Source organism: Erigeron canadensis, chromosome 9, assembly GCF_010389155.1.
Source record: "Erigeron canadensis isolate Cc75 chromosome 9, C_canadensis_v1, whole genome shotgun sequence".
Taxonomy (NCBI): Eukaryota; Viridiplantae; Streptophyta; class Magnoliopsida; order Asterales; family Asteraceae; genus Erigeron; species Erigeron canadensis.
In genome coordinates, this window is record NC_057769.1 from 28,022,187 (window position 1) to 28,035,469 (window position 13,283).

Below are 13,283 nucleotides of genomic sequence, written 5' to 3' on the forward strand. Positions count from 1 at the left end.
AAAGTTTAATGAGTAAAAGCAATACGAAAATACAATTAAAGCATGATTAGTATTTATTCAACATGTATATGAAGAAAAAAACTAAGGATGGACATGGAATAGTACCGTGATACGAACGATATCGATCTCAGAAATAGTCAAAACATATATAGTAGCGATGTTAGTCTATTTGAATAACCGATTATTTACACGACTCCAACTTCAAAGATAAATCTAATCTTCCCCAAACCTTGTATCTTACCAACATATCAAGTTTCATCATATTTATATAAAAAATATAAAAGATAATAAAAGTAAAAACCTTTCATCTAAAAAAATTTAAAAAAAAAAAAAAAAAAAAACCTTTCATCTAAATAAGACTATACTAATTAACTTTTCATCTTAATTATCTTAATATGACTATACACGTACCAAATGGAACCCATAAATGGTAATAATTTGCAAATACGTAGTTAAATTATCAAAACCATATCCAAATAGAGTGTACTAATTAACTTTTCCAAATGGCGTTATACCCACCATACTTTCTCCCCAAGATTTTTCTTTTTCATTCCAAATATGAACACAACTTTTGTAACTATAAATACCATTCTCATATCGTTCTATTTCCTCATAAAATATAGACATGGAGATTAACGATGACCCGGTTGCAATGGCGACAACGGCGCCAATGGCACCAGTCACGGCCCAACGCTTAGTTAGGACTGACCTTGAGTCATCTATTCCTAAGCCATGTAAGTTATTGTTTTTCTTAATGACCCAATTTGTGCCTATTGGTTAGGCTAACCACGATTGTGTTTTACAAAAGACTTGGCTCGAGCCATGGCTGCACCAGATATGGAACATCCTGATGGGGCACCCGAACACAAGGCTCATGGCATGAGCGTACTTCAGCAACATGTCGCCTTCTTTGATCAAAACAACGATGGCATCGTTTATCCTTGGGAGACTTACACTGGTGAATAATATACATCTCTAGTAAAATACTCCATTTTTTTCTATTGTATGCTAATGGAGTATATATATTTCAGGGCTTAGAGACATTGGGTTTGGTATGCTGTTTTCACTGATCGCTGGGCTCGGTTTCAACATAACATTTAGCTACCCCACTCTACCAGTAAGTTGAAGTTCATTACTTAGTACTGATTTTAGTTCTCATTAATTTGGCTTCCAACTAATTTGGGGTTTTTTTTTTTGTTCTGTTATATATCTGTGTTTGTGTGGTGCAGGGTTATATACCCTCTCTTCTGCTTCCTGTTTACATAGCTAACATACATAAAGGCAAGCATCCAAGTGATTCCGGTACATATGATACAGAAGGAAGGTAGTTTCATTAGCCCCATTCAATCAATGTTATAGACACAATGGGCGGGCGGGTTGGGTAAACAGTAGACTAGTTCTGACAAAAATGCCTGGCCAACAAACACTTTCTAGCTAACCGGCCCGAATCAACCTCTCTACCCTTGGGCTTTAGATGTGGGTACTCCCCCATACTTAGTCATTAACGAGATTGGATACCGTTGTTATATTAAATCAGTTATTATAGTAAATCATTGCTTATCCATATTGGAAAATGATAATGACTTAATGACATCCGTAAAAAATTGTCATTGGAAACTTATTACATGCATAAAAATTAGTACTTGATACATTAAAAACCATCTCTTTTAGAGAAGTTTAGCATAACAATGTACATATTTTCATGCATCCAAATAAATTATAAAGTAGTTAACAGCCCTAGGGGTTGTTATTAACAAAACGTACCCATATAATATATTACTTTTAAAGTACCTATATTACGTTAAACGACAATAATTGGGTTACGACTTTCATTAAAATTTAATTATCAAATTTTTTTTATCATAATCTTAATTATCACATGATAATTATAATTAATTTTGTTTCAACTTTCATATATCCAATTTCAGTTCTGAAAACATTTTACTCATACTGGATATATAAGTCTCATGTTGATATAAATTCCAATCCGTTTATTGTGGTCGATAATTTCCATATTTACTCAATTGTGAAATTTGGGTATCACGCAACTATATAACATTATAGCCTAGTAGTATACAATAATTGACTGATGTGGGAGTTTATCTAGCACCACTCAAAATAATACCCATGTGGACTCATCTCATATGTGATTTAATCGCATGTGACTTTAAATATAACTACACGTGATGTGATGTAGGTTTTCTAATTTTTATTTTATACTCGTATTTTTATAGTCCATATTATGAACCTGTCAAAGTCAGATGTGGTAACCAAAGTGAGGCAAGAAGGATAATCCTTTCTTCGAAATTAAAACTTTACCGTATATTTTTAAAAATTTATTATAAATTTTCATACTTTATCCCCCTTTATGAATTATTTTTTATGAGTTTTTTTAATTTTGTATGTTCTTAAAAAATATTTTGATATCACCTCTCTCAAACTAATAATATAATCTATACATTTTTTGATAAAGCTATTATAGGGTTATTTGAACACCTCTCAGATGAGTTTCTACCCATTTGACTTGTTGAACCCGTTTGAAAAATATGATCCCATATCAAGTCTGATAGTAATTTAAACCAGTTGAAATTGCCACAATTATTCATACTCGGTAACATCTTCATTTTTTAGGTATTCGCCGGTTAACTTCGAAAATATGTTTAGCAAATACGGCAAAACAGTGCCGGATAAACTAAGTTTGAGAGAGCTATGGAACATGACAGAAGGAAATCGTGTGTCGTTCGACCTTGTGGGATGGTTTGTGCTTTGATCACTACTACAATCAAATTGCAAAATGTTAGACTTACAAAACTTTTTCAACCGTCTTAAAAAAAACGAAATGGCATGTGATGTGGATCAATCTCATTATATATACTTGTTTTTCCCCTTCATATGATTGGTTTCGAATCATTTTGTAAAAAATTGTAAGTCTAACAGTCTCCTTTACTTGAGACCGAGTATAGATTATAACTGATTGTCATCTAATTACAGGATACTGAATAAAGTGGAGTGGGGCGCCGTATACATTATTGCTAAAGATGATGAAGGTTTTCTCTCAAAAGAAGCCATGAGAGGTGTCTTTGATGGCAGTCTATTTGAAAATCTTGCCAAAAAGAATGCACCCAAAAAGGAAAAATAGATGTCGTAGAAGCAAGTAATTGTGCGCATATATAGACAAATGTTAATGTGGACCGTGGACGTTGGGAAAAAAACATGCATAGTATAGAAGATACGACACTTCAGACGCAAACCCATGTATATGCATATATAGACAAATGTATCATTTGGATACTTTGACAATAAAAATAACAGCTGTATGTTGGATTTAAATATAATAAAAAGGTATGCTACTTTAGTAAGAGTCGTGTTAGGGAGCCCGGTTTCGACGTGAGACCTCCAGCCACCACATAAGTTATTTTCTTGGTCGTTTTCACTTTTCAGGGTAGCCTGATGGTCTTGGCGAAGAGATTATCACGCAGTGGAACTTGGCAAAATGGCAAGGTTTTGTTTACTTTGAAAATATGTCATAATAACAAGTTAAGTAAACAGAATTACATAATCAATTAATCATAACTAGCTGACATCTTAAAGATCGCAAAAACTACACCCTAGAAAGTCCTTGATTGACTCATACAGGATCTGATTAGAAAATCACTTGTAAAATGAATTTCATCTTCAATTCTTGTGTGTTTTTCTGAACAACCGTGCAAATCTTATAATGCATATGATCATTGAGTTTTTGAAATTTCAAGAAAAAACAAAATACTAAAATAGAAGATTCGTCAATCGTTTTTAGAAAAAAGAAAAAAAAATCAAATTCTTAAACAAATATTACCTGTTTATTTGAAAAGTCTCACACCAACTTTCAACCATACACACTACCACCATCAACCAGAAATGGGAATAATTTGTACGGCTAGTAAGAATTTCGTGGTGAATGGTGTTTCTAGTAATTATGTCAAAAACTTTTACAAATCTAGGAAGTCCGCTGTTTATATAATACCGGACTTTTACCACATCACACAAGCCCGGCATATAGGTGGAGTTTTTTTTATAATCAATGTCTAACACGTGTTCAATAGAGTGCAAGTTTCTAAAGTTGCAGCAAGAAAAGCGTGTAGCAAGCTGTTGTGCAATTTTGTTCTTTTAGTTTCTTGATGACGTGTGTATTGTAGTAAAAGAGATCAACATATTTCTATTGAAAAGTAATAACTGGTGCATGTTTCTAAATTTACTTTTCTATATTGGAGGTTGATAATGTAAGCCTACATTAAAGACAGTAGTTTTAAAATAGAAGGCAGTCCACGTAATGTAAGGTCGGTATTGGCAATGCCGTGGTTGGTCAAAGTCCGGTGTTAAACACCGGACTTCATATATTTGCAAAAGTTTTTGACATAATTACTAGAAACACCATACACAACTAAATGGCTTCAAACACATTTGAGTATTTGACTCAGAAATAGAAACCCAAAGCTAACGGTCTGTAAATAAACAAGTCAAAACAATATCTGCAAATGGCTAGCAAAGCAAATACTAAATAAGAACACAAAAGCCAAAATCATATACTCTTGCATAGTTTAAAATAAAATATCTCAAATTAGAAACCCAAAGCAAACGATTTGTAAATAAACAAGTCAGAAACAATATCTGCAAATGGCTACCAAAGCAGGTACTAAACATGAACACACAAACCAAAATCATATATTCTGCATAGTTTAAAATAAAATATCTCAAAGATGTTGATTATCTAACAAGATCTAAACTCCACTAGTTTCGCACAATTAAAATGATACCCAATAAAACAGAGAGAAACATTTGTCATTCCATAACAGTAATTCAAACGATAGCATTTGCAGCACTTGCAATCCTTGGCCAAAGATCAGCACACTCTTTCCCGATTGGTCCAGTAATGGCAGAACCTACATTGGTAACAAATGTGTATTAGGTATAAAACGATACCATAAAATGCACACAAGACTATACACGAGAGATACAGTAGAAATAATGTAAATACCTTTCATTTCTCCTTTGGGGTTTACAATTACACCAGCATTATCTGCTCAAACAAAAAGGTAATGTTAGATTCATAACCATGAGAAAACACTATTCAAAATTGCTTTAAGTATTACACAAAAAAATGATAATCAAATGTAGAAACCAGATGTAGCAGCTGTAAGGAACAGAATATCACCAAAGCTGTAACGAATGGTCACAAATTGTTTTTCCAGACGTGTAACAGCATCAAACAACTAAAATGAAAGATACTTGACTAGTCTGGTTGAAACATTTATAAAGCCAAACACAAATACACAACTTATAAATAATATACATAGGAGTTAAAATGGGGTATATGTAGAGCCTAAATGGAACAAATATGAGCATTGTAAGCAACACATCTGTAACGATAGGTACAATAAATTTTCCAAACAAGTAACGGTATCAAACCGTTGAATCTAGGTAGATACCTGACTAATGTCTGGTTATACAAACTCAAAAAAGCAGAACCATAGTTGTCAAAAGCAAAGGCGAACTCAAAGCGCAATGACCCCAAATGTGGCATAGGCGAGTGGCGCAAAAAAAGTGTGGGCCCAGAGAAAAAAAAAAGCGCACTTAAGTAAAAAACAAACCAAATGCCAGTTAAATTACTAAATACCATTTAAATGACCTATAAAGCTTTCAGCCAATAAATTCAACACAGATTTTGTTCAAAATTGAAAACAAAAAACTTCAAACCAAAATATTCATGTTGAAACTTCAAACTTGTTTTGATATACACACCTGTTTTAACATGAAACCTGTTATGAAACTTGTTTTGAAATAGAAACCTCTTTTCAGAAACAAAAAACTCATTTTGATAGAAACCTGTTTTCATATATTTTATATAGAAACATGTTTTTGTTTGACTGTTTCTATATTTTTCTATAGACCTTAGAAACCGGTTTTCACAACCTCATAATCAAAACAGGTGTCTATATCCTTAAAACCCTTTTCTGTATCCTTTAAAAGCAGTTTCCTTTCTTTTATAGGGTTTTCCATCCCTAAAACTGGTTTCCTTTCTCACTATTGCGCCTTTCACATTATAGGCCTTGAGCCTAGGTTTTCAGACGATGAAGCTGGGCTTTGCCCTCGCCTTGCGCCTAGGCGCATGAGGCGCACGCTTTTAACAACTATGAGCATAAGAAAATCAAGTATTAGCACATTAGGTAAGATTGGTTTGCAGATCTTTACTTAAGCTAAAATAGTCATATACATCAACAATACATTTTAAGGATAAAAAAATAATTAAGCTAAAACTATTATATGAGATCACTGATTAAAAATCATTTTCAAAGCTAATCCAATTACATGTAGTATCGCTTTTGAAGTTAATATCAAACTTAACAAATAAGCAATCTCTTAGCTTAAACTACAAAATTGGGGTTTTCCTAGCCTAAAATAAACAAACAAGCTTACTAATAAGCAAATCCAAACACGCGTTAACATCAATAACCGGGCATGATCCTCCCATCCAAAAGAAAATTACAAAACTATTTGAGTATTCATAAACATAACATATATTATATGTAAATGTAGAACCTAAATGGAGCAAATGTGTGCATAAAAACATATAAACACATCTGTAACGATAGGTCCAAACTAAATATTAATATTCCAAACAAGTAACGGTATCAAACTGTAGATTCTAAGTAGATACCTGACTAATGTCTGGTTTCTATTCCTACACAAATACATATTATATACATATACACACAGATATATAGATATAGAATGAAAATGAGTACTAAACTACTTTCAAATAATTAATTTTCCAAACAAGTAACCTGACTGATGTGTGGTTTCTATACCTACACCTAGATATATACATATACATATATAGATATATAGATACAGAAAGTAGATATAGAATGAAAATGAGGAATATATAATTAAGCTACCTTCAAAGTACATGAAAACACCGTCCTTTCGGCGCCAGGGTTTGCGCTGACGAACAATGACAGCTGGCATGACTTTCTTTCTCAGATCAGGTTTTCCTTTCTTAACAGTAGCCATAACCATATCGCCGACACAAGCTTGCGGCAACCGGTTCAACCGTCCTCCAATACCTTTCACTGAGATGATGTACAGATTCTTAGCTCCAGTGTTATCGGCGCAGTTCACCGTTGCTGCCACCGGTAAACCTAGTGACATCCGGAACTTGTTTCCGGCCGATCCTCCTCTTCCTGTATATATATAGATATAACGATGAGTGTAATTAATTTTAAAAAGAAAAAAAGTAATGAAATATGAATGTGTTACCTCGCTTAGACATTTTTGAGTGTAGCTGCTGCTGCTGAGGAAATTAGGGTTTGGATTGGGGGTGCATACTTATAGTGGTTTTTGGTAGGGTTTGTATATTTTGGATATATATGGGCTTTTCTCGTTTCTTGGACTTGGGCCTGAGGAAAAGTTCTAAACAAAATTATAGAGCCTCTTTTGGGTTTGCTCACTATATTGTTTTTTTTTATTAAGGTATTTTAATTCCTTGTTTTGTAGAGTTTAAAGTATGGTGGACTCATGTTCTAGTTAGTATTAGAATGTGACAGGTATTTTAGGTATATTGAACTTCTAATTTAAGAAAAGGAATAAGGTTTGATACTTTATATAGGAGTCGAATACAATAATTGTCAACAACTTTTTGTTCCTTAAAAAGAAAATTCTTGCTATTTTACAAACAAATCACTAACATATATGCACTTGCAAAGTTAATCTCTTCTCTATACTAAATAAAAGACGACTTATTTAAAGTTACGAATCTTTTATTACAAACAAAGAAACCTTTTTTATAATTATTATGTTATTCAATTCATCATCTTTATATCGATTTATAATTAATAACAAAATTTACATGTATAATTTATAGTTTTATAATTTTAATTAAAACGTCCGGGTTAAACCCGGGTAAATTCGCTAGTTATGTATTAGATGTAAATTTATATGAGATTAATTTTATAGTTAAAAAGTTCGATTTAAATTTAAATTTAAGAAACTTTAGAAGCTATCAATCATCACGGATCTGCTTGTACAGTCTAGTAACAATTAGCAAGTGTTCGAGACATCATCATTTAAATCACTATTCCAATTGAGCAAACGATAACATAACTAAAGTTCTAGTTGAAATTAAGAAGTATTAGAAATATCATCATACAAATCAACTACTCCAATTGAGCAAAAATCTTAAAATGCTAAAAGCCTAAAAGAATTAGAATTAAAAAAAAAAACACTAGAATTGTATCTTTGCAAGGCACGATATTGTATGGTTTTTTTCTTTAAAAAAAATTAAATTCTTTTTATATCAATTAAAAGGTTTAAAAAAAAAATTCATAGAATTTGGTTACTCTACGCGATAAGGGATGATAGTAGCCGGTGGTGAGCTTCGCCGATTACCAGCTGTGTATTATGCTAAATAGGGATTTGGGTTTATATATGATTTGATTAAAATGGGTGACTTTTAACACTAATTAAGTATCACTTTACCGGTAAACTAGTTTCATAGTACATATTGTCATGTTTATGAACATGTCATGTGTAACTAGTCATATACCCGCGCGATGCGGCGGTACGGTGGTGGTAACGGCGGTAACGGGTGGTGGTGGTGGTGGTGTCGGCGGCGCTAGGTGGTGCTAGTGGCGGCGGTGTTGATAGTGGAGTGATTATTAATGTAAATGTAATTGATATAAAACAAGGTATTGTAGTTAATCATGGGTTGAGGGATCTATGTTAATAATTTTATTAAGGGTAGTATAGGTATATTAAGTTAGGATATTTATATCAGTTAATAAATGAAATGGGTAGTTTGGGTAGATCAAATTCTTTTTTGATAAAATAGGAAGGCCAAATGTTTTATAAGTTAGTTAAGATATATTGTTTATTGCATTTACTTGATACTGACATCCTTTACTTTTTTCTTACATAATTAGGCATGGCAAAATGGGGAACCCGATACCCGCATCCGATTTGACCTGGGAATCCCCGAGTTGACCGGGGATGGGGGTGTAAAATCCCCGATGTGGATAGGGGCGAGGATGGAAAACCGTAAATCCCCGATCCTTATACCTGAACCCGAAAATACTATATATATCTATTTAAGTCATGAAAACAAAATGTTCACAAAAACACATATGTATCCGTAAAGGCAATAGAGTTCTGAACAAGAGTGGTTGTGTGCACTTCAGTTTGTATACGCTCCGCATCTGAGAGTTGGGCTACGACTATGGATTGCTGCCACGGCAACTGAAAGTGATTGCAGAGGAGATAAATTTGATTTGTAACAGATACTATACAAACCATCACAGAGATCCACCATTTTAAAAACTGGTTCACTTTGTTTACGACCCTACAAACATAGAAAACTATCAAGATATATTACAAGTAGAACTGATTTTTTTGACCCGTTTACTTATGAATTTGTCAATTTGGTTTACATGTCAAATAAGAACTAACTATAAATAAAACATGTTAAATCGATCGAAAGGGTTCAAAGAAGTAGTAACTGGCCCAAATAGTATGATAAAATGTTACAGATATATCATATATGATAGAAAGGTGCTTTCATTATTTGTTAAAGATATATGATAAAAAGGTGCTTTTTAGACTTTTGGTCAACACAACCCAACCCGTCTTAGTCACTACTAATTTTGACAAAGAAATTCATTATCCAAACCACCCATATTGCCCAACTCTGACAATATTTCGTTTAAAACAGTATGTTTTGACAGTCGTGAGTCGAAAATACGATATGTTACCTGTACATATAAATCAAATGAACCGTTCTCCCCAAAACTGTGACCTTGGTGATTCAGCCCAGCATGGAATACAGTGAGTGGACAACCAAGGTCCCAACCACCACAATCGCAAGACCCGTCATTCCTCCACCTCTCAATGAGGGTAGACGGTCCACCACCCTTTCCTGTTCTAGGCCCACTATGGAAACCAGCAGGGACAAGAACATTTATGCTAGCATTTCGTTTGCAATCGCAATGTCTATCTTTTTTAAGAAATTTCAAGCCCCAACCACCAACTTCTACCGCTTTTTGACTCTCAAGGATATAATTTTTCACAACAATGGCGGCTAGCTCAAGTTTTGGCTCTAACATGTTTTCTTGAACAATCGAGAACCTCTGTCTATAAGAGCGATTCTTAGAAATAGTAGACTTTTTTGACAACCCGTTATTCTTGTCTTGTTTTTTATCTAAAGTATGCATATATCCTTCAATATCATCACCATTGACAGACAAAACAAACTTTGTCTCCATGATTTGTGTTCCATGTGGACAGAGTTCAAAAGAGGTACATACACTCATTTTGCCAAGAAGATGCAACTCTCTAAAATAAAACATGTAAACATAATCCATACCCTTATCGCTTCCCGATTCAATTTTTATAAGCTCTGCTGTTATAGAGACTTGTCTCTTTCCTGCTATATTGAAAACATAGTATGGAAATACATCTTTCCACGAGCAGTGCAGCGTCCCTTGAGAGTATTCCATGTATAAATTCAACTCAAAACAATAACGAATAAACTTTTCTTCAAGATTCTTGATTTGCTTTGGAAGTTTCTTGTTTAGACCATATATAAGGTGAATCCACAATTTCTGTATGCAAAAATAACTTACTGAAAGCAATAGAACTTCAAGCTTTAACTCCACACGCAATCGAGAGAAACAATGATATTCTGATGATTTCGTAGTATTGTAGTCAACTTCTTTGACATGCACAATTGCACAATAATCCATCCTCTCTAATTCTCATGAAGTTGGGTTGCAAAGGTGGAAAACTGATTTACATATTCCAAGTCAATTGTGTTTCAATGTTGTGTCACTAAATGTCAAAAGAAGGCTGCAAACAATAAAAGAGAACACGGGATAAGAATAATGCATCCAAACTTGTTACCTGACTACTTTTTCATGAGAACAAGATACATTTATTAATGAATTTCATAAGTAGCATAGATGGACTAACATGTAACCAGCTCTTATATATAGATATATTTGATTTTATACAATCCATCAAACGAACATGTTGCCATTTCATAAATCATAATGACATGAATTCTTATTAAAAATTTGCAAATAACTAAGCACAATAATGCTACCAATCTTATGCGCTTGAATAAACAATAAGCTCAATATTGTTGGTATTTCGATTATCTTATTGAGTCATTGTATATTCAACCACATAAGCTCATACGCCAGGGGAAATAACGCTTAGGCTTAAAAGATAAAACTTTTTTTTTTTTAAAGAAATACAAGTATCTCACACACGTCCACACAAATTTGCAATTTGTTCACCACGGGACTAGAACTCACAGCCAACTTATTTGATCGATGGGTCACATCGAATACATCTAGGCCAAAGACCATTTAGTAAGAAGAGTCTAAGCCAAACACCCTTCTCTTAAGAAACCGCTTACTGACATAGACAAAAAAAAAAAAAAAAATCATCTAATTTATCTCTAGCTTTGCACCTACAAATCATGGTACAATTACTTTCATAACACACACCATGACACCTTATAACACAATTTTAATAAACTATGTTAGCAAGCATATTCATAAAAATTCCTTACAATCAAAATCATATAATTCAAATAAGCAAGAATTGTAACATAACATCAAAATTCAAGCCAAAAGAAAAAACAAGAATGCATACCAAGTAGATGGAAATTTAGTCAACCCGATAAAAGCCAAGACAAAAGTGGTATGATCACTAGTAGTTTTTTCTTCTTTTTTGTTGTGTGTGTGTGTTTATTCCACAAACAAGAATTTGAATGAAAGAATATGTATAAATATTGAATATAGCATAAACAACCAACGAAAAAACTACATACAAATAAATTAAAATAATAATGATACAGAGTGTTATTTTAACAATAAAAAAATAGGCAGGACTATACCAACTTTCAGAATTTGAGTTGTAAGCCACGTTAATGGAGGGAAAACTGGGAAGCTATAGAAAAATAATAATATTCGATCAACTGGTTTATGGGTGTGGGTCCAGGTTGATTGAAATAATGCAATATATTTGCAGAAGAATTATATATAAATGATGATAGATACATAAAGTTGTATATGTATATATGGATAGTTGAGCAAGGGAAGAAAAGGCAGCTCATGAAAGAGTAGATAATGGTGGGGTCGACGGTTCCGACATGACAAGTTCGGACTTTAGATTGAGGGAATAAGTCAAGCATTCATGTAAATGAGTCAATGTTAGTTTGGTAAATTTGTTTTTTTCTTCTGTTTTTGTTATGTTATGATTAATGATGATTGATTTTCTTTATTTATGTATAGTAAATTAATAATAATTAATAATGATTCTTTTGAGATTTTGAAATTTGATTTGTGTTATACTCTTAGCATAAAGAAACTCCTATTTTAACAACACATTATCGAGTTCTTATAACATATCGAATCAATATAGTGTATTGAACTAACTAGTTTGTTTATATTACATCATTGTCCATATTAAATTAAAACATATGTATTAAATATATATATATACACATATTTTTTTATAGAAAGTACAAAATTGAAGCTAATCCTACAAACTCAATTTATCTTTGGTGTATTTGAGAACCAATTGATATGACAAACAAGTGGGGGTGCAATATAAGCAAACAGATGTTCAGTTTATTCATTCAAATAAACCGGTAAAAATTGTCTTTTGGAGTTTGCCTAATGGTGGAATTTAATTATATGATATTATAACATGACGACAATGTGTAGAAGTAGATGGTCCAATGCATCAAGTTTATCGAGCGTACGTAGAACAATACAAACAAGATAATATTTTTAACTTGACCTAAACAAAAACTTTGAGTAGCATTTTATGTTGTTGTTAGTTATTAACCGGACAGATTTTTTTTTAAAAGAAACGCGTAGATGTTGCACAATTTATGCTTTTACTTATAAACTATCACAAATATAATTGTAAATTATGCTCATTATAGACTTCTTAATATCATTAAGAGGCGCTAGCATGGTACCGTGCAATGTGGCGGTAGTCGTCGTGGCGACGGTATGGTGGTAGGGGCGACTGTTGGTGACGGATGTCGTGTTGAGTGGTGTAAATTATTGATGTAAAAGTAATTGATGTAAAGAGTTAATGAAAATATTTTGAAAGACAAATAATTGATAGTGTAATTTTATTATTAAGGGGGTAGTTTGGATAAAATATTTTTAAAGGGTGTTATGTGTAAATATTACATAACTTTCAACATTTCCTAAAATAAAAAACTATTTTTT

At 32.7% G+C, this 13,283-nt stretch overlaps 3 protein-coding genes across 4 annotated transcripts; 1 reads left to right on the top strand and 2 right to left on the bottom strand.

Annotated features, from left to right (window-relative positions):
- Nucleotides 1-601: 601 nt before the first annotated feature.
- On the top strand, nucleotides 602-3,359 carry LOC122581856 (probable peroxygenase 3). Its single transcript, XM_043754165.1, has 6 exons — nucleotides 602-734; nucleotides 809-958; nucleotides 1,032-1,117; nucleotides 1,230-1,324; nucleotides 2,632-2,757; nucleotides 2,992-3,359. The coding sequence occupies exons 1-6, from the start codon at nucleotides 626-628 to the stop codon at nucleotides 3,137-3,139; spliced, it is 714 nt and encodes a 237-aa protein (XP_043610100.1). The 5' UTR covers nucleotides 602-625; the 3' UTR covers nucleotides 3,140-3,359.
- Nucleotides 3,360-4,679: 1,320 nt separating this feature from the next.
- LOC122582731 (60S ribosomal protein L23) lies at nucleotides 4,680-7,403 on the bottom strand. The gene is made up of 4 exons (XM_043755153.1): nucleotides 7,297-7,403; nucleotides 6,936-7,220; nucleotides 5,015-5,056; nucleotides 4,680-4,919 (listed from the first exon to the last, which is right to left on the bottom strand). The coding sequence occupies exons 1-4, from the start codon at nucleotides 7,307-7,309 to the stop codon at nucleotides 4,837-4,839; spliced, it is 423 nt and encodes a 140-aa protein (XP_043611088.1). The 5' UTR covers nucleotides 7,310-7,403; the 3' UTR covers nucleotides 4,680-4,836.
- A 1,684-nt stretch (nucleotides 7,404-9,087) lies between these two features.
- LOC122582752 lies at nucleotides 9,088-12,050 on the bottom strand. 2 transcript variants are annotated; one of them, XM_043755178.1, is made up of 3 exons: nucleotides 11,933-12,050; nucleotides 9,783-10,875; nucleotides 9,088-9,373 (listed from the first exon to the last, which is right to left on the bottom strand). In XM_043755178.1, exons 2-3 carry the CDS (start codon nucleotides 10,770-10,772, stop codon nucleotides 9,209-9,211), a joined length of 1,155 nt encoding a protein of 384 aa, XP_043611113.1. In that variant the 5' UTR covers nucleotides 10,773-10,875; nucleotides 11,933-12,050; the 3' UTR covers nucleotides 9,088-9,208. The 2 variants fall into 2 exon arrangements, with proteins under 2 accessions (XP_043611113.1, XP_043611114.1); XM_043755179.1 differs by having other exon boundaries at nucleotides 11,937-11,949.
- Nucleotides 12,051-13,283: the final 1,233 nt, after the last annotated feature.